Below are 27,107 nucleotides of genomic sequence, written 5' to 3' on the forward strand. Positions count from 1 at the left end.
GCCCGGGAGGAATGCCCATATCAGAGGCTGTTACTTCACGCTGTTCACTGAGGGAGGTCTCTTAGGAGTATAAGTTCCACTGAGATGTCACAGAAGTGGCCTTCAGCAAGTGAACCAGGAAGGTTGGTCTTCAGGGCCCCAAGGACCAGCAGGGCTCATCCCCAGATTTCCCCCTTTTATTAGAAGACCTTGGAGGGTACTTTTTATTCAATCTCTATACACATTGGCTAGTGACTGGCAGAAACTTTTGAACACAATGATAGGTGAGGCTAAAATGAGGAGATTCTCCAGGATCCTTTAAAAATTAGAAATGGGAGGACACTGTTTTGGGCTGAATTGTGTCCCCCCCCCCATTCATATGTTGAAGTCCTAACCCCCAGCACCTCAGAATGTGACTTTATCTGGACATAGGCCTTTAAAGAGGTGATCAAGTTAAAATGAGGTCATGAGAATGGGCCCTGATCCAATCTGACAGGTGCCCTTATAAGAAGAGGAGATCAGGACACAGACAGGCACAGAGGGAGACCGTGTGAGGACACAGGGAGAAGGCAGCTGTCCCCATGCCAAGGAGAGAGGCCTCAGGAGACACCAACCCCACTGCCACCTCCATCTCAGACTTCCAGCCTTCAGAACTGTGAGAAATAAATGCCTGTTGTTTAAGCCGCTCAGCCTATGGCACTTTGTCATGGCTGTTCAGCAAGCTGGTAGAGACACCATCCCATGCATCTGTTGACTGGGGCTACACACACATTTGAGAACTTGCTGGGGACAGAGACCCCTGCTTACCTGCCAAATTGATTTCTGGAGATATCCAGGGTTTTGAGTTGTCTGCAGGTCCACTTCTCTTGAGGTGGCAGTGCCACCAGCTGATTTCCCTGTAACTTCAAGAACATGAGAGCCTGGGACAGAGGGAGAGAGAAGCAAAGATTATGTCAAATACCAGAGGGGCAGAAGACCTGAAGGGAAAGTCAGTTCCCTGGCAAAGCGAAGCCAAATGATTATAACCGATTCACTGTCACAAAGATTCCAACAGTGTGGGGCTTCACAGTGTATTAAAACTCATAAAATTATAGCAAACAGAGCAGATGGGATAATTAATAGAAAATTCTTTCCTTCAGATCAATGGGAGGCAATTATTCAAGAAAGAATGGAATCTAAGTACTTCTCAGAATTGAGGTTTCTTAAGAGTGACAATTATTTGTGGACCTGTCCTGGGAATAGTGGATGAGTCTGAAGGTCCTGGAGGCCACTGTGTTACCACAGGAGGGGGGTGGGCACAGCATGATGCCTCCTTGGGCTGGCCCAGGTTGGACAGGGGTCAGGTGACATCAGTGACACCGAAGGGGACCCGCCCCAGTCGTGCACCCTCTGCTGGCTTGACACTGATGCCTTGAGAGTAATGCAGAATTTCCCACCTGGGGCTGGCCCTGGGCACCAAGTGGTGAATAGGATCCATGCTCTGTTTTCAAAGGTTCTCAATGGAGAGGGAAAAACAGACAGATGTGTGAACAACCTAAAGGTAGAAGGCAGCCCTATGCTGGGACACACACACACACACACACACACACACACACACACACACACACACACGGCTCTGGTAAAAGGCACTTCCTGAATTCACATCCGGGAATTCCAGTTCTGCCACTTCTGGAGAGTGAGGCAGGGACAAGAAGGCCCTGCCCTGTGGTGCTGCCAGGGCTTCACACACCAGAAGGCCTGGTGGGCTCACCCTGGAGCCGGGAAGGAACAGAGCCAGAGGTCAGTCTGAGGGGCTGCTGGGCTGTGCCTTCAACTGTCAACACTGAAGAAAATTCTGGAGGATAAAAATTCATCATCCCACCACCCTCCCAGAGCTGTTTCATTTTGCACATTTCCTCTCTGTCTCTTTGCACACAACCATGCATGACTTTGACAGTTAAACTTTTCTTTCAACTTTTTGGTCTTGAAAGCTCGGAAGAAGCACACAGGTTTCACTGCAATGTGGAGTGATTTTCTTACAAAAGCTGAAAATGAGAAATAAGGTGCTATTAGACTTACATCAAGCTGGAAAAGTCCCAGGGGAACTTCTCTGAGTGTGTTTTCTGAGAAGTCCACATCCTTAAGGTGGTTCTTCCAAAACACAGCCATTTTGTCTGGTAGAGACTCCAAGGCATTTTTGGATGCTTTGCAGCATTTCTAGGAATTTGATGAGAAAGAGAATTAATTAGGTTTCTAAATGCCGTGGTGTCTATGATAAAGACTGTTTCCAAACTTAATGTTAAAAACAAGACTATTACAGTAAGGCTCTGTAATAAATACAATTCAGCTAATTAAGAGGCTACAGACTATCCTTGCCCCATTTTCCTGTCCTTGCTCCAAGGAAGGGATGGGAATGGTTTCCTGGGGACACTAAGGTGGCTCATGGTCCTTTCCCTTCCCTCAAGAACATCTGGCCCATTGTCCTTGGAAATAATGGGACAATTCAGGACAGTGCTCTGAAAAGGAGCCCATGCCCACACAAATACGCTTAAACTAGAAATGTTAACATTAGAGACGGAGAATTTCCATATTTGCTATTGAAAACAACAATAAAACACAAATATTCTTTATGCTGTTCCATCTGTTTTAACAAGCAAACTTCCCAAGAGACAAAACCATGATTTAATGGGCAGCACTATGGATGCAGACTATTCTTCTCTTCTTTATTCTTATTTTACAGCTGTCCTAAAGGAACGACCCCACCTTTTGGACAGAACTCATCCTGGGCCAGAAGTTCAGGCTGTAGCTGTGGAAAGTCCTGTGGGTGTTACAGTGCGAATCTCAAACCCAGAGCCAGGTGCGCTGGCTCTCGGGTGAGTTACCTGCCTGAGACCCTCAGCTGCTGGATGCTGAGTAACATGCTTGTCTATAACACAGGACACCACTGCGTGGCCGCCAAGGGAACGTGGTGTGCACCGCACCCACAGCTCTGTGAGGCTGGCATGGATGTGGACTGACAGCTCCTTTCATGATTTTCGGCAAGTTACTAACCAAAGGGCAGGCCCAGGCATTTGGAAACACCTTCACGTTATTTCTGGAGACATTCAGACAATTGAGTGACTTGAAAGAATGAAGGAAAAGTGCAGGGAGTTCTGTCAATTTATTGTCAGAAATATCAAGTTCCTGTAGCTTCCGCAAACCAATCCAGTTTGTGGCTAGGGGAAAATAAAAGAGGATGAATTTTAAAAACAGCCAGATCAAGAAGAAAATGACAAAGTAAGTCAGGTTACTGATGCTAAAACATACCATTTTCTTCTTCAAACAATTTTTCCAAATAATTTTTTGAAGCTGTCAGTTTTTGAAGTTTTGAGAGATGCAGGAATCCGGGTGGGAGGTGGGACAACTTGTTGCTGGAAATATCAATTTCGAGTAGCCTGTAGTTGGGGGAGAAGGAAGTCAAGGCATCAGAAGATAGAGGTAAAGCATCACAGGTAAACATGTTTCTTTTTCTCCTTGCACAAAGATAAAGAATGTGCATTGAAATACAGCAATATGATTTTTATTCATTGCATTACTGTCACTATGTCATGTGTAGACAAAGAAAACCAAATCTCTCTTTGGTGGGTCCTGGTCTCATTGACCAATAGGGATGTAACCTTTCTCACATATGTGATAACAGAACAAGCTGGTGCCCTGGAAGCTACTGGAAGTCCAGAGAGCACTGCTTTTAACCTTTTGGACCCTCAAGTCTGTCCAGGTTAAAGACCCCCACTCCGTGGCACTTGTTTAATTTTTTGTGCAGGCTTCTTTCCCATGAGTTACTGCTGACCCTAAGCTCTTTCCAACATTCTTTTTTACTTAACTTAGAGCCTTAGCTTTTGAAATCAGCTCAAATCCCATATGGAATGAGGCCTTGCAGGTATGATTATCAATATATCAGTGAAGGTAAGGTCTTTCCTCTCCCCATGCAGCCTCAGCAGGAGGCTTGGGCCTCTTTCCAAGGCCTCCCAGAAAAGGAGACAGGAGCTGCCTACACCATCAGGCTGCTGCCAGAGCCCTGTGAAGTTAACTGTTTCTCTGAGGTCCTGCCCACTTTCCTTGGGAGGTGGACCAAAAGCTGGGTTGTCTGGGCACCATTGTTTCCACCAGCCCCTTTCCTCTGACTCCTGTGTGCAGGGACAAGACTGGGCACCTCGGGCAAGCAGGCCTGCGTGGCTGCCAGCAAGTAGTGGAAACGTGGGCCAGACAAGCCACCCTACTGGACAGATCTTTCTGCATTCATGTGGAAAGGAGGTGGGACCTTGTGCCCAAGAGCTTGCATAATGGCAGGCAGAACTTCTTTCTCTTATTTTAGCTGAAAATCTGTTTTCAAAAGCAACAACTACAATCAGGGAGCATGACTGCAGGAAGAGGACAGTGCAGGAGGAGGGTGGTGGTGGCAGCCGGGGCTCAGATGGCCAGGGCTCACCCCAGGGGCTGCAGGGCAGGAGCCCACCTGGAACAGATGATTTCGTCTGATGACTTCACGCTGGGCAGCTCCCCCAGGTGGTTGTCTGAGAGATTCAGCTTCCGGAGGTTGATGAGTCCCCAGGGGATGATGGAGGGGAGGGATGCCAGGCAGTTGGCAGAAAGGTCCAGCTCCGTGATCTGGCAAGAGATGTCAATGAGCCAGTCCAGATCCACCCAGGGCAGCTTGAGGTGGGACCATTTCACACGAAGAGCCTGGATATTGGAGCAAGGGGGAAAGCACACACCAGCGATGAGCCCAGGGCTCGTGCAGACTTGAAATAAAGCAATGATTTATTCAAGTGTGAATCTGTCTGTTCATCTCAGCAGAGTCTCGAGAGGTTGGGACCATGTTGCCCCTGAGAAGGTACTTATGCCCTCCTGCAAGGGCAACCTGAAGGTAATCTCTGCACAGCTACAGCTACTCACTCTCCAGCCTCTAGAGGGAGCATGTGGGCTTAGCATCACCTCTTAGAGGGCTATCACCCTCCGGGGGAAACACGACAGGAATGGCCCCTGCTCTGTACAGAGGAGTCCACCCAAGCTTGGAGCAGCCTCCTCAGACTACAGAAGAAGGCTTAGACCCAAACCTGGGTCTTCTCACTTCCCTTCACAGCACTCTTCCCTGTGATTAGAGCAGTTGCCGCCTGCAGCTGCTTACACCACGCTGGGTGCTTTGTGGATGAGCTGCTTCCAGAGTGAGAGACTGAATATACAGACAATGGCCAGACCATATATAAAAAAGAGAACTTTGACCCACAACCTGCAGCAACCTACCAGGAAACTAACCGCCTTATCTATAATAAAGAGTTCAGGAAGCCAAACTTGCCAGAAGCCATACTGCAATGTCTAGTAACAATCCAGGAAGCTAAACAATAACTTCTGTAACAATTGGCCCCAAATGTCCAGGACTTGATTGATAAGTGACAACTTCCCTAATTTTGTCCCTGCTTCCAACTTAGACTAACCAGGGAAAGGCAAATATGCCCCCTAACCCATCATGTAGGACGCCCCCCTTCTAGTTAGCTGCCTCCAGCTTCCCCGTCAACAGCCTCTAGTCAGGGCACACCTGAAGCCTTCCCTTTATCCACCATAAAGCTTCACCACTCCTCTGACAAAATGCAAGTGACAGTGGCTGACTCACTTGCCACCAAAAGCTCTGAATAAATCTCCTTTGCTTTTCTCATTTGATTGGGTCAGAAAGGCCAGCAGTTTTCTGGCATATGGTGGTAAAAGAGATCTGGTTAAATGTGTATGAGCAGGGCTTTCTCTTTCTTCTTGATCATCAAAGAATTTGGGGCTCAGTGAAGTTTCTGGGGAAAGGAAATTGGATTTTTGCCTTGTTTCTCTAAAGCAGCTGGAAATCCGTATCAGAAAATTAGAGAAACAAAGATTAGTTCTTCACTAATGGGAAAATGTAACAACTGGGAAAGACACCAGAAACATGGGGTAAGTTTGCTTTCAAAATTGGCAGCAACAGACAGACTTCCTTATCTTGCCACAAGGTGGCGATATGTGCCTTATCTTTGTCGCCCCCTTAGCTAACTTGCCAGGATTGGAAAGGCTGGGTCTACTAACACCCTCTAAAAGCTCTGGTCTTCGAACCAAGTAGATGAGGCTCTGTCTCTGTCTGCCTGTCTCTCTCTCCATTCACCTGGATGAAGAGAGACAGTCGATGGTATACTGGATTTTGGGTCAAGAGAATGGAGCTTTAGTCTCAGTTTTCTGTTTTGTTTTGTTTTTTGGGTTTTTTTTAAGACTTGACATGTAGGCCTGTTTTTGTTGTCATTATTGTTTTCCCCCATAATTTTCTATTTTGAAAAATTTCAGAACTGCAGAGAAGTTGAACTAGGACACATGATTACCCATTCATACACCCTGCACTGTAGACTCACCAATTGTTAATATGTTGCCACATCTGCTTTCTCTTCTTTTTCTCTACACACACATACAAGCACACACACTTTTCATTTATCTGCTAAGTCATTTGAAAGTAAATTATAGCTATCATGGCACTTTACACCAACATGTACCTCTGAAGAACAAGAATATTTTCCTATGTGACAACCATATATTTATCATTTTCAAGAAATGAAATCAATAAATTTATCAAATCCACAATCCATGTTCAAATATTCCCAAATACCCCAGAAATGTCTTTTATAACTATTTTGTATCTTGATCCAGGATCCCATCAAGAATCACACATTGCATTTAGTTGACATGTCTCTATTTTCTTTAATCTAGAAGAATCCTCATGCCTTTTAATGTCTTTTCCAACTTTGGCATTGTAAGTTTTCAAGTCATTCTAGTTGTCTTCTAGAATATTCCATAATCTGAATTTACTGAGTTGTTTCCTAATGTTTAGATTCAAGTTAAGCATTTTTGGCAAAAATCTCAGACAATGTTGAGTCCTACCAATTGAACTCCACCAGAGGGCACCTGATGTCAGGTTATTTCACTAATGGTCTGATCCCTTGGGTTAAGTTCCATTTTACTCTTTGTGATTAATCAGCAATCTGTGGGGTGATATTCTGAGACTATCTGTGAATATTTTATGTTCCTACATCAGTTTACCCAATGATTTCAGCATCCATTGTTGATCAGGGCCTTACTCACTTAGTACATTGGTAATTACAAGGTGGTAATTTTTCTAAAACTACCATTCCGTCTACATTTGTTACGTGTCATTCTTCTGTACAGAAGTATGTCCCTCCCCACCTGTTTAAATATTACTATGGACTCACAGATCCTTTTTAAATTCAAAGTATTATAATTCATTATTATCATTATTTCTTCCAATGCCCAGGTAGTCCCCAGTTTGACCACTGGGAGTCCCACCAAGGGGACTCCTGTGTTCCTCTGACATATCCCTATCAGTTTTGGGTACTCCTTTACTTCCTGATAAAATAAGATGTTCAAGTTTCCTCTGGTCCTTTCCAAGTACCAGCCCTGATTCCCTTTAACAGAAAATGGTATTTAGAAACCAAGATCTAGGTGTTGGGTATGCTCATTGCTATTGGGTTGTCATTGATTCTTGGCCCATTGATCCAACACAACCCTATATTTAACGTGAGTGCATTCTGATGCCTCCAACTTGAATCCAGTCACATCGGCTTTCCATAAAAATTCATAGTTGTGTCACCCTTCACCTTATTATTGTTGGTTTTAATCTGTTACATGAGCAGCTTGGACCAGATGATATCTAGGTCGCTTCTGGACCCAGGATTCTTTCTGGCTTATACTGTTGAGAAGGACAATGGCTTCCCACAGAGAGCCTTGGAGTAATCATGACAGCCAATCTAGGAGCCATGCCAGTCTTTGCAATGCCAAATCAAAGAAGGCTCTCTAAGGGTCTGGCTGCCTCCCTTTCCTGGGTTCTCAAAGACACATCCAGGCCCCAGGTCCAGGGCCAGACAGCTGGACATAAATCCAAGATGTCCAGATTGCAGTCTGATTTTCTCTACTCACCCTGTGTGGCCATTCTGGTCATTCAATATTAAATAGTTTGGACCTGAACTGAAATGGCAGTCAAATGCAAGATGAAAAGGAGGCTGGTTTTGGTTTTAAATAACAAACCTTAGATGTCTATAAATAAAACTCTCTAAGGGCCATCAAAAATAAATAAAACAACAGGAAAGATTCAGGCTGTTATTGTGACGTAAACTAGTTGCAGCACATCTTTGGAGGATCAGCTGAGGTGTTCTGTCCTGACAATGGCAATCTTCCTCCTGCATTTCCTTCTTGTCCTCTGACCCTGGAGCTGCAGCCTAGAACTGCATAAGGAGCAGAAGCTCAGCCTCAGGAAACTGGAGCCCTGTGTTTGCTTAACTAACCCCATGTGGGGCCTTGGGCCAGTCGAGGTGGAGGTGGGTACTTTCACAGGCGCTATCAGGCTCAACTCCCCTTATAGGAAACTGCCTGTGGATTCCATGCTGCACTAAGTCAGCCCAAGGGTCATCTCTGTCTCCACTGCCCCAGCAGGCAGTGTGGCCATCCAGAACCCGGACTGCGTGCATCTCCAGTGCTGCACCTTGTCTGACTGCATGTGAAGCTCAGCACCGTGCCTAGCATGCAGCAGGCACTCAATAAATGTTTGTGTGCTAAAAAGAATCAAGCCACTGGGACCAGCAATCCATCTATTAACAACTCTAACCAGAACGATCACCCTAAAATACCAAGGTCTACTCAAACCCCTCAGCCTTCCTGCACCCCAGCCCACCTGCAGCAGAACACCTGAACTCCCTCCCCAGAAAGCCCCACACCTCCACAATCTGCCCCAATCACTTCCCAAATTTCTGTCTCACTGTCTCCTCCACAACCTCTGCCCACCCTCTGTGCTCCTGTTGGCAGATGGCTGGTGGGGTTAATAATTTGTTCTAGGTAGAAGAAACTGGGGAATGGGCCTACTCCTAGAGCAGAGGATTCAAGACCAAGGGGAAATTGCCAACTAAAGTACAGAAACTGCCTGTTCATAAATGACCCATAGGGCTCAGAAAGTGGACTGGAATTCATAGGAAGGCTGTGGGGGCCTGACAGTGAACTTACTGTCAGTACCTGACTGGCCAATGTGCCAAAGGGCTGTCAGGGTGCTCTGGGGCTGCAGGAGACACAAGGTTGGTGGGACTGGAGCTAAGAGAGTTTTGCAAGTTTTCACCAGAGAGCTGGTCTCCTTTTGATCATGGGTGTCATGAGGTCACTCAAGGATCCCAGATTCTGCAGGCGGGCTGGCCTCCGCCTTTGCACTCTGTCCTGCTACCACGACAAAGGTGAAAGGGTGCTCCCTGCTCTGCTTTCTCTCTCCTGGAGTTCACAGCTCTCTTCCCTCCTATCTAAATCCTACTAATCCTGAAAGCCCTGGGGCAAGGACCACCTTCTTCACCCCCAGTAAGTGTCTGCGTTACAGCCCCCAGTTAGGTAAAAAGGATGCCATCTTGCTTCACAGTCAGCAGCGTTTACTTGAGCACTGCCAAGTGCAGGCCAGCCTGTCAGGCACTGGGGTTGAAGATATGGATGCTGCAGATGGAACCGGCTCAGGGAGTTTATGTCTCGAAGGGAAGAGCTGTGTGTGTATTGAACGTGCATCTAGTCACTTTTCAAGGACTAAGAGTATGTGATGTTGACCAGAAAGCCAGGAAAGAACACCTGCAGGGAAGCCTCCTGTGCTTCTTTGGGAGGTACTATTTATCAGAAGTAAATAATCAATAACAAGTGAGTGGCTGTGTGTGGCACTGACTTCTCTAGACATGAGGAAGAGGAGGAAGCAGATGCTGCCAGTTCCTAAAACTGAGCTCTTTCTAGGTCTTACACCCCCCAGAGTTTCTGCAGGGTTGAAATTTGTGAAACTCAAGCCCAGGGAGAGGTAGTAAAAAGCAAGAAGTCAGAAAACATGATGACACACTCAGAATTCAGACATGCTTGTGAAAAGACTTCTGGGCTGGATGGTGGTTGGAAAAACATGTAGGATTTCTACCTGGTCTTGGGTTAGTCTGAAAACTTTCACTTATACAACTTACTTTCCTTTTGGTGCACAAACATTATAGGGTGCACAGGTGTTTCCAAAGTGGCAGAAAGGAAGAAGGAAGGAGAAAGGATGCACAGTACACCTGACATGGAAATGTAGCTGGGCAAGCCCTCATTACTTATTTATGTTTAAACTGGGCAGGATCACAATAAACCAGGTTCTGAGGTGGTGAAGCCAGCAATTGTATAATTAAATCCATGCACACTGAACTGAAAAATCAAAGACAGCTGGCTGTGGAGATCCCCAAAATTCAACAATGCCATGGTTAAGGCACATCTCTCCGGAGGAAACAGAGAATATGCTCATGTTGGTCCTTAAGCATGAGCCCTTTCAATTTTGGGCCAAACAGAAAGAATTACTGCTCTCCCAGAAGACACTGTATGATGACTTAAGAAACTTGCTTTCCAAGGCAGTGGTGGTGACCAGGACCAGTTCAAGAAGGACTAGGGCACTTGGCTCATTACAGAAAGTGATGTTTGGGGTTACCTCTGCATAAGAAGGTCTCCTTGTTCTGTGATGGAAGCTGTGGTCCAGGAGGGCAATTACCTGCCTTTACATAATGCTGCCTGAAGCTTCCATACAAAAATAACACGGTGAATGAGCCAGTGGACTACAATGACATCTCTCATGGTTTTATGTCAGTGCAACCCTTATGGTTGAAGAATATAATTGTTCATGAAGGGCTGAAATTGACAATATTTTTAGGCTGGCTTTAACCTTGAGAGCTGTGGGGCTGGCAACTGGGCCCTGAGCAGACACAGAGAAGGGTTCTCTGCCCCAATGCTGGGGGAGGGGTGTGCCTCTGCAATTTTGAGAACCCACAAGAGCAAGTTCCAACACTGCCTCCTTACTAGGTCTCTACTGAGCCCACAAAGCAGAATCTGCATCTCTTCTCCCTGTGTTCCCATCTCACTGTCCCTTGAGGGGACAGATGAGAGCTTGATGACAGCACAGCATGACACAAAAAAGGCAGTCAGTAGAATTAGTCTTTCCAGTCAAGACACACGTGTTAAAACGGGGGAGAAATACATAGAATGTTCTAAAATGTATTAATGAACCCTTGGCCTACATAAAACTCAAAACTTTCTTTTTGTGGGTAAGCAGATTCCTGGGTGGTGGTTCCTTATTGAACCAGCCAGGAAGACAAAAGCCACCTTCTGACATGTGAAGGAACAGTCAGGGCACCAGACATCCGGAGGAGTGCAAAACCAACAGGTCTAATCTGAAAGGAACAGACTCACTAAAAGGTCTGAAGAACAAGCCAAAAGAAACTCTAAAAATGAAGGTGTTCAGAGCAGCAGAGCCAGTCGTAGAATCTGAAGACATATCCCAGGCCACCTGAGTGATGTCAGTGCCTGTGCAGAAGGGGATCTGTGCATGAATGCCAACAAGTTGGGTTAAATTTCAAGCCCTCAAGTGTCTTTTGGGAGCCCAGACTGTCAGAGGAAGCTCTAAGTGAGGTGGAGTCATCTGGACAGGGGATCAGCACACTGGAGACAGCAACTCTGGCCCAGTCTCCCTGTGCTGGTGAGGGCCATGGCAAACAAGGACTATCCTCGGCCCTGGAGAACCCTCCATGCAAGGCTTCCAAACGCCTACTGCTCAAGTCCCTGCACCCTGGCAGGGATAGGCTCTCAGGAGGGAGGGGGCATTGAAAGTGAAAGGACGAGAAGGAGCCTGGACCTTGACTGGCCAACTGCCTGTGCATGTGAGGTGGCCACAGCAGGCGAACCAGGCCAAGGGCAATGGAGCGACAGCCATAAGGATGGTGTCATGGGCTGAACTGTGTCCCTGAAAATGATATGTTGAATCCCTAGTACCTGAGAAAAAGCTTATTTGGAAACAGGGTCTTTATAGAGGTAATCAAGTTAAAATGAGGTCATTAGGGTGGGCCTTCATCCAGTATGACTGGTGCCCTTATGGAAAGGGGAGATTAGACACAGAGGCAGACATGTGCAGAGGGAAGGGGATGAGAAGACACGGGGAGGATGGCTTGTGGCTGGAGTGATGGGTCTACAAGCCAAGGAACACTGAGGACTGCCAGCAGCCACCAGACACTAGGAAGTGGCAGGGAGGGGTCCTCCACTGGAGCTGTGACAGGGAGCATGGCCCTGCCAACACCCTGATGTCAGACTCCAGCCTCCAGAACTTGAGACAATACATTCTGATTATTTTAAGCCAAGCAGTGTTTGGTACTTTGTTATGGTGGCACTGATACAGATGGTAACAAGTCAAATGACGATTGGAGAAGTCACGACCTGAGAATCCAGAACATTCCATCAACAGAAGCCCACAGATTAAGAAAGGAAATGAAAGAAGCAGAGATTCTTGAAAGCCAGAAGGATGTCTCTTAAGATAAGCAGATTAGAAACATAATAAAAAGGTGGGGAAAGGACAGTAAAACCAGTCATTAACTTAGGGAAAAGCCTGGGAGGACTCTAGGGTGTAAAAGGAGAATTTCGAAAATGACCTGAGAATACTAAAGGGAGTAAGAGAAGGGAGAGGAAAAGAGAAAGGGGAGGACAGCCTTCCTTCTAAACTCAGAAGGAAGATAAATTAAATGACTCACTTAAACGACTTAAATTAAATGACAGTGAGAGGAAAAAAATGAAATCAGTTCTGACAAAAGCCTGCCTGCTAAAAATATTATAAATGTCAGAATTAGTAGTGGTTAGCTACCAATATAATTTCAAACAAACAAACAAAAAGGGAAACATAACCAAGGAAGCCAGATCAATGAGAAATGTAAGTACAAAAATAAGTTACAAGCAAACCTACAATGGCATTTTAAATAGTCAACACGGAACAGTCTGTTGCCTCCAAGGGCACACTCAAACCTGAACCCTGTAGGGGAAACTTCTGGAAGTTGAGCTGTGATCACATGATAATACCTTCCTGGTGACTCTTTGCAATGCATGCACAGAACTTTTTCAAATGACCCTCACAGTAACCCTATAAGCACAATTTGCACATAAACAGCCTCAGTGAGGTGACCTGTTTGAAGGTAACAGAACCAGGATCACGATTCAGGCGCCTAATGTTCTGTCTGGTCCCTTCCTACCAGGCAGCATGTTCATTCACATAGCCATGGAATAGCTGACATGATTTCAAAGGCATTAGGAGAGATAACCAAGGTGACTCAATAATGATAAAGACACTTAACCACAACCCCCAAAATACAACTATGCTAAATCTTTGTGTTCCAACACAGGTCAAATTTGTAAAAAACAAACCCATGAAAATTCAAGAAAAATATTAGCAGGATATGATAGGCCAAATATGCAAAAGATGAATGGAGGACACTACAGTAAGAATGGGAGATGACCAAATACTAGGGGACAGGAGAACAAATTCTGTTTTCAAATCAATATGAACTTGCACATAAACTGATTACATTCTGTGTAAGAAGCAAAAGTAAAAGGAGAAAAAGGGGGAAAAAGGGCAAGCCTCCTACATATCTTATGCCTGGACAAAGGCAAAGTAAAGGTAGAGACCAATGATGAAAGCAGAATTAAAAGGTGTCCAATTATTTGGCTATTAAAAATGCCCTTTCAAATAATGCTTGGGTAGGAGAGAAAACCAGTTCACAACAGTAGAATATATTTTTAGAACAACAAAAACGTCACAAGTAATGGGGAAAAAATGAACAACTCTGATCACAGTTACGAAAAGGAAAAAGTGAAGCATGATAAACTAGCTCTGCCCTGCTTAGAATGGAAAGCTAAAAGAAAGCAGGGAAATGAAAACAAAATTAGACTAAAAATAGAAAAACCAAAATGAAGTAAAAACAAGGAAGTTGGTAAATAAAACCAATTCTAGAGTTGTTGGAAAATAATAAAATTGATAATCAATTGACTAAAAATAAAAGTACCTTAATAATCTAAGAATGAAAATGACAATCTAACAACTGCTGAAAAACAATGTTTAAGTTGTGGGAGATGTCCTCAGCCAGAGCTAACAAACCAAATAATGATGTTGAAATGCAAAATTTAATTCCAAAATAAAAAATTCTCAAAGTGACACAATAAGAGAAAAAACAAAATAATGTATATGAGACAAACAAATAAGGAAACTAAAGAATCACTCTCCAAAGGCTCCTAATTCAATATAATTCTTTTTCAATCCAATCTTCAAAGAACAAATAGTCTCTGTGTTACATACATGGTTACTTAACAGAAGACTCACTTTATTTTATGAGTAAAACCAATTACTTTGCAAGAGCCATTAAAATTCTAGCCAACTGCATGCACACACATGGATGCAAAAACTGTAACAAAATCTTCTCTAATGGAAATCAACAAGTGGACTCAAAGGTTTCAGTTCTGCAACCAAGGAGGATCTATACCAAGAAAATAGTACTGTTTGTAGTAACTTATGGAAAACCATCAGCACATTTTGTTAAAGAAAAGTGGCCCTCTTTTAATCATCGGAATGCCAAAACATAGTTAATAAAATTTATCACTTTTTCTTCGCTAAAATTCTTAAAAATAGATAAAGAAGGTTTGTTTAAAATCAACATTGTGCTTTTTTCCATGTAGTATTTCAGTCATTCCTTTGAAAAATAGGAAACTTACCAAAAAAATCTCCCTTCCAACTCAAGAATTTTGCCAATAGCAATATGCAAGAGAGAAAAAAACAAGAAATAAAAATACTATCTCTGCAGTTACTAAGCTGTTCAACTTACTGTTGAGAGAACCCTGTTTCCTCAACTTTTAAATAAAGACAAAAATTTCTACCACACAGACTTGTATAGAAGATTAAAGTAGAATATTTGGCAAAGTACTTTGTTAGCCATGAAGTCCTATGTAAATGGAAGTTTACTACATATATAAAATTGTATCCATCCATCTATTCACCTATTCATCCATGCATCCATCCAGGTATCCATCCATCCGTCCAACCACCCACCCATTTTCCATCCATCCATCCATCCATCCATCCATCCATCCATCCAAGCAACCAACTCCTCATCCTGTTTCAGGCCCTACACTGAGGGGCAAACACAGGGTGAGCAAAGCTGGACAAATCCCTGCTTTCACGAAGCTTCCAGTGAAATGGGGGAATTGACATTAAACAAGAATGTCACCAGAACACACAACCCCAAACTCTGTCAAGTGCTCTAATAAAGTGGCAGGAAGCTCTAAGAGATGGAAGGGGGGATGTGACCCTGACTGTGGGCTGGGGCAGGCTTTCCCGAGGACGTGGTGTACAGCTGAGGTGTGGAGGTAGTGTTGGTGTCCAGGAGCAGTGCTGTGCTGAGCATGAGGAGACAGGCACGCTTGTTCCTGTTGTGTGGTATCCACCCTGCGGGTAATCATGGCCAGTAGAGTTCCCCCTGCTGCTGGACATTTGGGTTTTATTCTCCTAGTTTCTCTTATAGATAGCAGTGCTTTGAGCAGTACAGTTGTGGCAATTACGTTTTTTTTTCTTTTGAGTTACATCCTAGAGGTATCTTTCAGAAAGGAAATACCAAATTCAGAGCTGTTCTCTGGGAGAAAAGAGTTTTATAGCTTTTGTCACATGACGCCAATTACGTTCCACACATATGGAACCAATTTATAGTGCCAGCAGCAAGGCTTTGGTGTCCCTTTCTCTTTGACGCTGCCAAGTGCCTTACTCAGCATTTATATTTATTTTTGCGAGTTTAATAGGTATGTGATGGTACTTTCAAGTCATTTTAATTTGAATTTCTGTAATTGCCAATAAGATTGTATATGTTTCCATGCCATGATTTACTATCTGTGTTTTCTCATGTGTAAATTAACTGTTCGTTTCTCTTAACTTCTTACCCAAGGGTATTTGTGAGTGATATGACAGCAAGGGCCGTGGCTCTGGCTTGGGCACTGCTGAGTCCCAAGCAACTAGTAGGTGATATATAAACACTGACTGAATTAAACTCAATTATCAACTGACATATAATTGAGTCAATGGTGTTTTTTGGATTTCGGTTTCTGTCAATTCTTTTTTCTCAAGTATCTGCTAATGTTTTTCTTTTTTAAATTTCTTTAAAAATTACATTTTACTATATTAGTATACTATAGTAAAATTATATTTTACTATAAATAACTTTAATATATATATAACGTTTATCTTATTTGTGACTATATGTCTTTATACATCTTTATATATCTTTAAAATTTTGAAATGGAATCATTTTCTTCTATAACTGGAATAAATGTGCTTTTGAAAGTATATTCTGATGAATTTCCAGTGCTTAACTCTTACCTGTCTGGAATTTATTCATATCATTATGAATGTACTTGTCTATGCTGATATCCAATAGTTCCAATGACATTTGATAATGTTTTCTTATTCTTTCCTTGTTGTGTTTTCTAGTTTGTCACATAAGTTCAAATAATAGTTTTAGTATTTCTGCATCTCTATAAATCATTTTCTCATTGTAACCCAAATGTAAGTGTTTTGTATAACTGCTGTTTTGTATTATGTTTGGTGATCTAGTGGGACAGGCCACCAGGAACACCTACCTGAACGGTTACACAGTGCACCTGCTCAGCTCTTCTACCCTGTGACCCTCGCTATCTGTTCTCAAGTTCTAGGAAGCACTCACCATGTGGACAATGTCACAGTGGTGAGTCTATTCCACAGAGAAAGCGTATGAATGGGGCATGAGAGTGGGGAAAGATTTGGTATTTGGAAACTAGAGAAAACAGTAGGATAATTGGCTAAATTTCAGGGCACAGGAAAAGTGGAGCTGATGGAAGAGGCCCATAATAATAATTCTGAGTTTGATCTCATAACTCTCAGAAGGCAGGTGAAGGCTCTTCCCTTCACACAAGCCAGCGGTGAAAAGGCCGAACCACAGGCAATCAGGCTGCTCCCAGTCTGCCTCTCACCTGCCGGGGCCATACTGCCCCAGAGACTTACATCTGCTCTGTGAGACAGTACCACCTGCTGTGAGGGGGACATGAGGAGCTGAGAAGGTGCAAGGTGCAGATGTAGAAATGCTCTGGAAAGTGTAAAATTCTTGAATAAGACTCTTGTACCAAACACTAGGCTAACCTTGGGCAAGGATGTTCCCCAGAAGCCTTAGTGCTCACAATGTCAGTAGCCCTTGGTCAGCTGCTCATGAAGGCCCCAGCAAAGGCTGAGCAACCACACTTGCTGCAGCCTGCCCTTTCTGAGTATCCCAAGTATGCAAATCCTCAGACCCACTAGATCACGCTGATGGAGAACGGCTGCTTCAGCTCCCAGAATGTGCAGCCAGGATGTTTGTGTTTGGGCACAGATACAGGCATCTGAATGGCCAGTCACTAGGAATGTTTAAGGTACATCATAAGCCAGAGCTGATCCAAAAATGACAATAGTAGTAGTAGTAGTAGTAGTAGTAGTAGTAGTAGTAGTAGTAAGTGACCCTCTCTAGGTTTGCTGCCAGATTTGAAATCATTAGGGACTTGTAAAGAAAATTAATAATTCCCCAACTGTGTAGTTTCAGAATCAATTTCAGCTCTTGTGGACTTACTCCTATACTCAGAACAGCCCAGTGTGCCCTCCCGCCCAGCCCCCTCTAACTGCTGAATGGGACAAACACCGTGGTTAGTTCAGGCCCTGCTTAGGCCTCTCCTGGCATTTCTGTTTTCCTGCTCCTTCCCGGGTGTGCCAGCAACAAAGTGTTGTTTCTCATGGCAACAAAGCAAACACTGACAGGACAGTCACCAGGAACACAGGCCGACTCATTAAACATTCAGGCAAAGGTTTGGCGGTTTTCCAGAAGGGCACCCATGAGCCAGAGCCAGGAACAGCTTTGGCCAGGTCTGACTTGGCTTTGCTTTTGCTCTTTTAAAAGTGTCCAGACCATGCGGGGTGGGCTCTCAGACTTTCCTTTCCAAACACCATCAAAACCTAACTGAGCAGCCCGCCTGCTGCCAGTGGAAAATCAACGTGGGCTTCTCAGCCATTCCCCGTTTGCCAGCAGAGGCAGGTTCTGGCAGCCTGAGAACTAGGCTGTGCCTGACACAGAGGCGTGGTGAACCTCGACTAGCCATGGGTTCCACAGAGGCAGCAATTACATTAAAAAATATCAACTAGCTAGTTGGGGAGGCAGAACACAAATACAGAAAAAAACAAGATGACTGCTTCAGCAAGGTCACTGCCATGAATGCCAGCAGGCAAGGGAGTTTTCAGGCTGTGAACACATGGCAGCAAAGCACCCTTTCAGTGCCTGCCCTTGTCTAATATTCTGAACAAAAAATGCCAGTTCAACTCCACTGCACACCTGGGAAGGTCGAAGCACTTACCTCTGGTTTCTGAGTCATCGTTCCTGACACTGGACCCCTCCGTGCTAACCCCCTCTCTTCTGCTGGCAGCACAGAAGGAAAGTGTTGTCACAGGTTAGAGATCATGGCAGCCAGACACACTGGCTGCACACACTGCACACACTGGCTGCACACACTGCAAGGCCCTTGAGTCTGAAATTCACTTGAATAAAAAAAAAAAATACCACCTGCTTTGGGGAAGCCCAAGGAGTCTTTATGACTCAGGCTGCACTGTAATTTTATTTTCTCTTCCAATTCTACCCAAAAGGGCAAAGGAGAAGAAAAGCAACATTTTCTTTTCTTTGTCTTCTCCTTTGCAGAATGCAATAATCACTTCCATGCTCTATCCCTATCTTGGCAAATTAGCAGGAGTTACCCGTAGAAAAGATCACAGACACAGATGTCAACCATTTCTGGTTTTAACCTTAAGCCAAGAAAATGCAAGTCACTGGGTACACATTAGAATCATCTGGGGAGTTTTTAAAACTACTGATTTGGGTCCCATCCCAGAGATTCAGATTTAGTTAGTGTACGGTATGGCCTGTGCATCAGGATTTTTAAAAAGCCCCCAGGAATTCCAATTACAGAAAAGTGTGAGAACCACTGATCTACATGAAAGACCTGGGAGGTACAGTTCAGGAATCATGAAATGAAAAAGTCCCCAAATTAAGAAGGCTCAGATTCTGGTCTGAGTATCACTGTTTAATATTTTCTGTTCTTGGACAAGTAACAGAATATCTCTAAACCTCAATACTTTCATCTGGTAAACAGATTATATTTCTTGCAATTCTTACTAAAGTGTTGTATGGATCAAATATGAAAAGAAAGTGCTGGGAAAAACACTGAACACTACACACATGTAAGGGTTAGATGATCACTATTTATTTCCTTTTGCAACATGAAGCTGATGTTTAATGTTTATTGAGCTCTTATTATGTTCCAGGCCCTGTGCTAAGTGCACACCTGGCCTGGAGGTAGATACAATGATTAACTCTGTTTATAACTGAGACCAGCCAAGGCACAGAGAGCTAACAAGTTATGGAAAATAGAATATCAGTGTTCTCTAGAAACTAGGAAACCAGCAATTATAAGAAAAAAGTAAAAAGGAAATAGCAATATATATAATCAAAAAGATGGGAGGAATAAACCAATATGACAGGTCCCACACAAATGTGACTTGGGTGGCTTCCTCTTTCAAAAGACACAGTCTCGGATGGGATTAAAAACTCAATACTGTTTACAAAAAATACACCTAAGACAAAATAAAAACTGAAAATAAAGGCTGGGGAAACTTAAACAAGGTTGATGCAAAGAAAAAAGTGCAGTGTGGCCATGTGAAGAGCAGACAAACCAAATTTTAAGGATAGGAGCATCAACAGGATTAAGGCAGATATTTGATATAATGAAATATGTTAAAATGGGTCATACAGCCATAAACCAGGTGTATGAAGCAAAAACTTCTAGAATTAAATGAAAAACTAGATAAAAATCAGTAGATGAGGAAACCAAGCCCCAGAGATGTAAGTAACCAGATGGAGGTCCTAGAGCAGTGAGGCCTGGAGTCCAGATTAGAGCCAGGAAGTCTCCTGCCAGAGCCTCACTTTGACCACAACACCATCAGCCAAACACTCAGAGAAGTTGTCAAGAAGGTTTCAGTACAGATAAAAGCCAAAATGAATGAAGGAACAAACAAAATAAATTGTAAAAAAATAAAGAAAATCTAGGTCCTTGGTAGGACCACTAGAATATAAAAATCCCTGGCTGGTCTGATTAAATTCAAAAGAGAAAGAGTGCAACTGTTCAACATCATAAATCAACAGCATAAATGGGAATATAATAACTACAAATATAGAAGAAAAGAATTACCAAAAAAGGTAAATGTAACACACTATGATGGCAAATTAAAAAATCTAAAGGAAATGGATGATTTTCTACCAAAATATAACCTCCTGAACTGCACATAAGCAAAAGCAGACAACCTGAACTGATCAATGACTTCAAAAGAAGTCCCAAAACAAAGACCTGCTTTATCTAATCAATCTTTAACAATAAATAATTCCTATGAAACTTCTCCAGATTGTAATAAAATGGGAAGTTCCTGAAGTCATTCTGTAAAGCTAACATAGTCTTATACCAAAATCTCATAAAGATAATAAAAATATAAAATTATAGATCAATTCACCAATAAATATAGATGCAAAAACTGTAAATAAAATAACAATAGGTCAAATCCAGCCGTCAAAACACCAATTAGCATTATTACAAGATTTCAATATTGGGTCAATATCTATCACCATCATTCATTACATAAACAAAGTAGAAAAGCTATGTGAATATATCCATAGCTGCTATAAAGAGATCCAACAAAATTCAGCAACATTTCCTAATAAAAATCCTAAGCAAAAAGGAATACATGGAAACTACCTAAATATAACAAGTATATTTACCAAAAATCCACAGCAAATGACCATAAACTGCTGATGCCAAGACATTTAAAAACAGGAAGAGAGATACATCTGCTCTTTTCAGATGATTCAACTTTTGACATTTCTGCTGATAATCAGTAAGCCATGAAATAAAGTAAGTTAAATAAATATTAGAAAAGACAAGACAAACCTGCTTTAAATTTGCAGATGACTTGATAATATACCTAAAAGTTTCAAGGAACTCCTCTAAAAACTAGAATTAGTAAGACAAGTTGGTAAGGGGACTGGGTAAAACAAATAAATAAACAGAAGAGCTTCCCTTCGTACCAGCAACATTAGGCTGGAAATGGGTAAGAATTATATATATTCCATTCAAACAGTGGCAAAAACAACAATAAATAAACAAAATAGGTTCAGGAAATCTTTATGAGGAAAACTATAAAATCCCACCAAAGAACATAAACGCAGCACAAATTGCCATGGGAGTCACCATGGGAAATGCACAAAATGGAAAAACGAATGTCTGATAACAGTCAAGATATTTTTGAAAAAAGCAAATAAAGAGTAGAAAACTTGCATTAACAGGTTTTAAGGTTTAAATGAAATGCCTATAATCAAAACAGTATAGCATTTGAACAGAAACAGATTAATAGGTCAGTGGACCAGTGCAGAGAATCCCAAAATGTATATAGGCATATATTGGGGGAAATGGCATTAGTGACATTTCAATTCAGAGGGAAAATCAAAGTTTATTTTAAAAATTGTGCTGGAATAACTGATCATCCACCTAGAAGAGAGGAATGCTAGATTCCCTCCCTCAAACCACATATACAAATAAATACAAGAAAAATTAAAGCTTAAAATATAAAAAATAAAAGAGTAAAAATAGTATAAAAGACTCTAGGAGAATATTTATATAAAATCGAAGGTGAAATGACTTTCTTATATAACCCAAATGCCATAAAGGAAAAAACAAACATATTTGATTATATATTCTTATATCTTTGTTATCTCAAAAGATAACAGACAGAAGACAAATAATGGATTGGGAAAAATATTGGCAACATGTATGATAAACAAAGGCTTAAAATCTCTAACATACAAAAAGACTCTCCAAAATGAGAAGGAAAAGGTGAGTAATCCTTGAGAAAAATAATCAACAAACTGTAACAGGCAACTCACATAAAGGGAAATGCAAATAATTGATGATGATATGAAAAGATGCTCAATATTATTAAGAATAGAAGTGTGGACATTAAAACATGGAGATTCCATTTTTACCCATCAGAGTGATGAAAATTAAAAGGCTCCTGGGCATCTAGTGCTGGCCAAAGTATGGGGATAGATATCCCCATGTAAAGCTGGTGAAAGTGTGAAACCAGAAATAATCCAAATGTCCACCAACAGGAAACGGACTGAGTCAGCTAAGCTACATTCACTCTAGATTTAAGGCACATATTTAAAAGAATGGGATGTAGCCACATTGAGTGATCTAGGGGGAGTCGGTGATAGAGTGCTAAATTTAAAAAGTCAAGTTGAAGATAATGTAAACAATGCAATATTATTTTTGTTATTAAAATGGTAAACTAACTAGAACTAATTCCTGTATGTGTTTTTTCCCCCAGTTTTATTGAGCAATAATTGACATACGACATTGTATAAGCTAAGATGTATGACCTGTTGATTTGATACATTTATATACTGCAGAATGATTACCGCCTATAGCCTTAGCTAACACCTGTACTATGTCACCTAATTACTATTTCATTTTTGTGGTGAGAACATTTAAGCTTTATTCTCTTGGAAACTTTCACGTATATAATAAAGTGCTATTAGCTGTAATCAGTGCTGCACATTAGATCTCTGGAACTTCTAGCTGAAGTGACCAACACTTCGGCTATATGACCAACATCTCTCCATTTGCCCCACCCCCCAGGCGCTGGCAAACCATCTACTCTGTTTCTATGGTTTGCCTTTTTTAGATTCCACATGTAAGTGAAAACATACAGTATTTGTCTTTCTCTGTCTGACTTCTTTCACTCAGCATAATGTCCTCAAAGTCCATCCATGTTGTTGCAAATGGAAGGATGTACTTCATTCTCATGGCTGAAAAATATTCCACTGTATATATGCACCACCTCTTCTTTATCCATTCATCCACAGACAGTGACTACTCACCATTTTTCCCGGACAACTGCTAGGCAAGGCACTTGCTTCAACAAAATACTTCCTGAGGAGATATTTGCTGGGGTCAGGACTGTCCAGTAAGATGTAGGAACAGAAAAAGGCCCCATGCCGAAGCAGGAATATGGCAATGTCTTCATTCCCTAAAGGACAGAAAGTGGAGAGCTAAGGGCATTTGGATGCAGCGTGTGTCACAGCTGTCCCAAAGGGCAGACACTCACATGTGAAATAAAAATGAAAAGGGCACTGGTGCTGTTGAACTTCTCTATTACCTCCCTTGATGCCAGAAGGTTCCTGTTAGTGACAGAACTTTTGTGGGGCTTTGCCCTTTGAAGTGCCTCCTAATATGGTCCCATTTGCCATGGTTGGCCCCTGTCACTGAAATCCCCTTGCAGGAGTGAGTAGGGGGAAGGAGGAAAGAGGCAGACCTTTTGAAGAAGCAAAGAATGGAGTTGCGAAAACCTCCACAAAGGCCATTGGAGAGCAGAAGTTGAGTGTGAAGGATGGGCCCACATCTTGACAGGGTGATGGTTTTCATGGGCAGACTGACTGGGGACCCACCTGACTTGATGGCCGCGTAGAGTGGCAGGCGCACGATGACAGGGAACTCATTCTTCCTGACTGCATAGCTCTCTGGGTCGGCCCCATGCGTCAGGACGAGGAGCTTCACCACTGCCAGGTGCCCCCGCTGGCAGGCCAAGGCCAACATCCAGTTCAGTAATCGCTGGGGGCTGCAGGGACCTGGCAGGGATGACAGGACAAAGGGAGAGGGTGGCTGAAGGGACTGGTTGTTCCTGCTCTGTAATCCCCTTCGATCACGGCCCTATTTCCAGCTGAAATTTGCTTCCGTCCAGTTGACAGTGTCTATGGAATAGTCCCTCTGAATTGCATATGATATTTCCCCACATCATTATAAACGCACCTGCTCATCGAATAACACCAATTGAGGAAAAGCAGCATTCAAAAGCAGCATTCAAAACAGTGTGATCTTAACAATGGAAATAGGACTAGAAAGAACTACCTTCAGTGCTGCAGAATTATCTCTGGGTAGTGGGATTGTGAGCATCCCCTTACTCTCTTCCTCATCCCCAGCCCTGACCTCATCCCTAGAGCAGCATCACACACAGGGATATGGGTTTTGGAGATAGGAAGTTTAGGATTAAAATATTTCAGCTGTGTGGGACCCCGGTGGCACAGTGGATAAGATTCTGCACTCCCAATGCAGAGGGCCTGGGTTCGATCTCTGGTCAGGGAACTAGATCCCACATGTGTGCTGCAGCTAAGAGTTTGCATGCCACAACTAAGGAGCCTGCTTGCGACAACTAAGACCTGGTGCCACCAAATAAATAATATTAAAAAAAAAACATAGTGAACTTATCTGACCTCAAAAATAAAGATTTAAAAAAAAATATTTCAGCTGTATCATCTTGGGCAAATTTCTTAGCCTCTCTGTGACTCAGTTTACCCATCAGTAAAATGGGAATAATAACACCCCACCTCCCAAGTTTAATGTGAGGATTACATGACATAGTGTGTGTCAAATGCCTGACTCATAACCTCTGTCAAGTGCCTGACATAACTCATTATGATATGTCATTATGTTCTTAGAGTAATAACACTTTTCTGCATTTCCAAATTATCTGTAATATACATATATTACTTTCATAAGTTAAAAAAATACTTTGATGAAAAAAATAGATCAGCCTAAAAGTTAGAGAATTACTCCCTGAAAGAACTGCCTACTTAATTCCAGGATAAAATAACACTTAACACACTGAAGGAACAGAGAGAGCGTGGGCTGAAATGTTACAATATCTTCAAGTTCAAAGTAGTGCAATGACTTTTGGATCTAGCTGCCATGGAAAAACGATCTCATCCTCCACACGGACACTTCCCAATTGCATCATAACACTGTCTCACTCCCAGAGGCGGAAAGTCCTCAGAAATCAAAGTGCTCTGAAGCCTGGAGAGAGTGACCCTCCCTCTGTGATAGGAAACTGACCAGGAAATAGGGGTGAGGCAGAGAAGGCAAGAATTAAAACCCACCACATAAGGTACCTGGCATTATGCCTGGGCTGCAGCAGGTGCTAAATAAATGTCCCTTCTTTGCCCTCAACTGATAACTAAAATGAACAATTCAAAGGAGGAGGTATATGAACAGAAAACAAATTACCCCTCTCCATTACTACCAGATATCTAGCTATGAGAAGTGCAGTCGTCATGCTGCTAACTTCTGTTGAGGATGTTAAGTGTGTCATTCTTAGGAGGCAGGCCCTGTATTTCACCGTCATAATTTTAATATGAGGAAACCGAAGCTCAGGGAGACTTGGGAACTTGCTGAGGATCCCACAGTTGGTAAATGGTAAAGTCAAGCCTTAAGTTCTGCTTTATCTAAAACCAAAGGGTGCTCTCTTAACCATACATACCCCTACATGTATTCTATGAGGCCCAAATCCAGCAACACTCGTAGAGCCCATCTTTCCACCTCCTTCTCTTCAGCCCTGCTCAGCTACAAGATCAGGAATTACATAATGATGTCCTTCAAATGATGTTCATAATTACACAACGATGTACCCACACCCCATGGACCTCTCATCCATCCTCTTCTTGAACCCTGCCTTCATTCTCTAGCTGCCTCTTGTCTTACCTTACTCTCGACAGTGGCTGCCTTCCCTACAGGCTGGGAATTCCCAGAGAACACAAACTGTTTTGCCCACCTCTGCACTCCCCACAGGGCCCAGCACAATGCACTGGACTCATTCAGTCCTCAGCAGCTCTGTCCTGAGTTGAGTTAAAGACAGGACACCCCTGGGAGCAGCTGAGAACCATGCTCAGGTCCACCCACGCTCCCTGCTCTGCAAAAGCAGGCAAACCAGGCTCTTTCCTTGCTTGTCTGCCAAGTAAACTCCTACTTAGCCTGCAAAGCCTGGCTCAGATGTCAGTTCCTTCTGAAGACTCCAGCCTGCACCCAGACAAGACCATTCCCTGATGTGTGCTTGCAGACCACTGTGTAAATATTTCAACCTTCGCATGGTTACACCTTTTTGCCTCAATTTCCTCTGCTTCACCAAGACCTACTAAAGGGCTGGGATCACCTTTTTAAAAAGCCTCTGTGTCTATCAAGTTCTGCAGTGTGTCCAGTACTTGGAAAATGCTCAATAAATGTAAGTTGTCCAATGAGATGAGTGAGTCAGCTGGCATAGACTCTTTGGGACTAGAACAGAGCTACTCTTGGAGATCCCTGAGGTGAGGGAATCAGCTTTGGCTCCTTGGGGGCTCCTTCCTGCCCTCCTACACCTTGCTCGACCCAAACAGCATCTATGGGCCCTAACGGTGCCCTGATTTCTGTTCATAAACTCATTCTCCTTCCAGCCACAGGAGAGGCATGCCAGCTTGGAACCAAATCTGAGCACAAATCTACCTCAAAGCACATAGCTGGACACCCCCTAACTGTAGTACTGCATAATTGTGGGGCCCCATGAAAAACTTAAAAATGGGATCCCTTGGACTTCCCTGGTGGTGCAGTGGTTAAGAATCCACCTGCCAACGCAGGGGACACGGGTCCGATCCTTGGTCCTGGAAGATCCCACATGCCGTGGAGCAACTAAGCCCGTGCGCCACAACTACTGAGCCTGCGCTCTAGAGCCTGCAAGCCACAACTACTGAGCCTGCACGCCACAACTACTGAAGCCCACATGCCCTAGAGCCCATGCGCCGCAACTACAGAGCCCACATGCCGCAACTACTGAAGCCCATGTGCTCTAGGGCCCGCGTGCCGCAACTACTGAGCCCGCATGCTGCAACTACTGAAACCCGCGTGCCTAGAGCCCATGCACTGCAACAAGAGAAGCCACTGCAATGAAAAGCCCATGCACCACAATGAAGAATAGCCCCCGCTCGCCACAACTAGAGAAAGCCTGTGAGCAACAATGAAGACCCAATGTAGCCAGAAAAAACAAAAAAAATGGGGTCCCTTTTTTAAAAATTATTAAAAATTTCAAGAGGCCTGGGATTTCCCTGGCAGTCCAGTGGTTAAGACTTTGCCTTCCAATGCAGGGGGTGTGGGTTTGATCCCTGGTTGGGGAGCTAAGATCCCACATGCCTCGTGGCCAAAAAACCAAAATATAAAACAGAAGCAATATTGTAACAAATTCAATAAAGACTTTAAAAATGGTCCACATCAAAAAGAAAAATCTTAAAAAAAAATTTCAAGAGTGCACCTGCAGAGTGTTAAAT

At 43.1% G+C, this 27,107-nt stretch overlaps 1 protein-coding gene across 1 annotated transcript in view; it reads right to left on the reverse strand.

Annotated features, from left to right (window-relative positions):
• The window catches only part of LRRK1 (leucine rich repeat kinase 1), a 117,095-nt gene that overhangs the window by 44,156 nt on the left and 45,832 nt on the right, over window positions 1-27,107 (reverse strand). Inside the window, exons 4-10 of the mRNA XM_007446137.1 lie at window positions 23,433-23,612; window positions 22,866-23,014; window positions 4,454-4,680; window positions 3,265-3,392; window positions 3,010-3,173; window positions 2,038-2,175; window positions 787-899 (exon numbers count right to left, since the gene is read on the reverse strand). Of these exons, the coding sequence (XP_007446199.1) occupies window positions 787-899; window positions 2,038-2,175; window positions 3,010-3,173; window positions 3,265-3,392; window positions 4,454-4,680; window positions 22,866-23,014; window positions 23,433-23,612 (1,099 nt within the window). The remainder of the gene's footprint in view (window positions 1-786; window positions 900-2,037; window positions 2,176-3,009; window positions 3,174-3,264; window positions 3,393-4,453; window positions 4,681-22,865; window positions 23,015-23,432; window positions 23,613-27,107) is intronic.

Source organism: Lipotes vexillifer, unplaced genomic scaffold (genome assembly GCF_000442215.2).
Source record: "Lipotes vexillifer unplaced genomic scaffold, Lipotes_vexillifer_v1.1 scaffold1080, whole genome shotgun sequence".
Classification (NCBI taxonomy): Eukaryota; Metazoa; Chordata; class Mammalia; order Artiodactyla; family Lipotidae; genus Lipotes; species Lipotes vexillifer.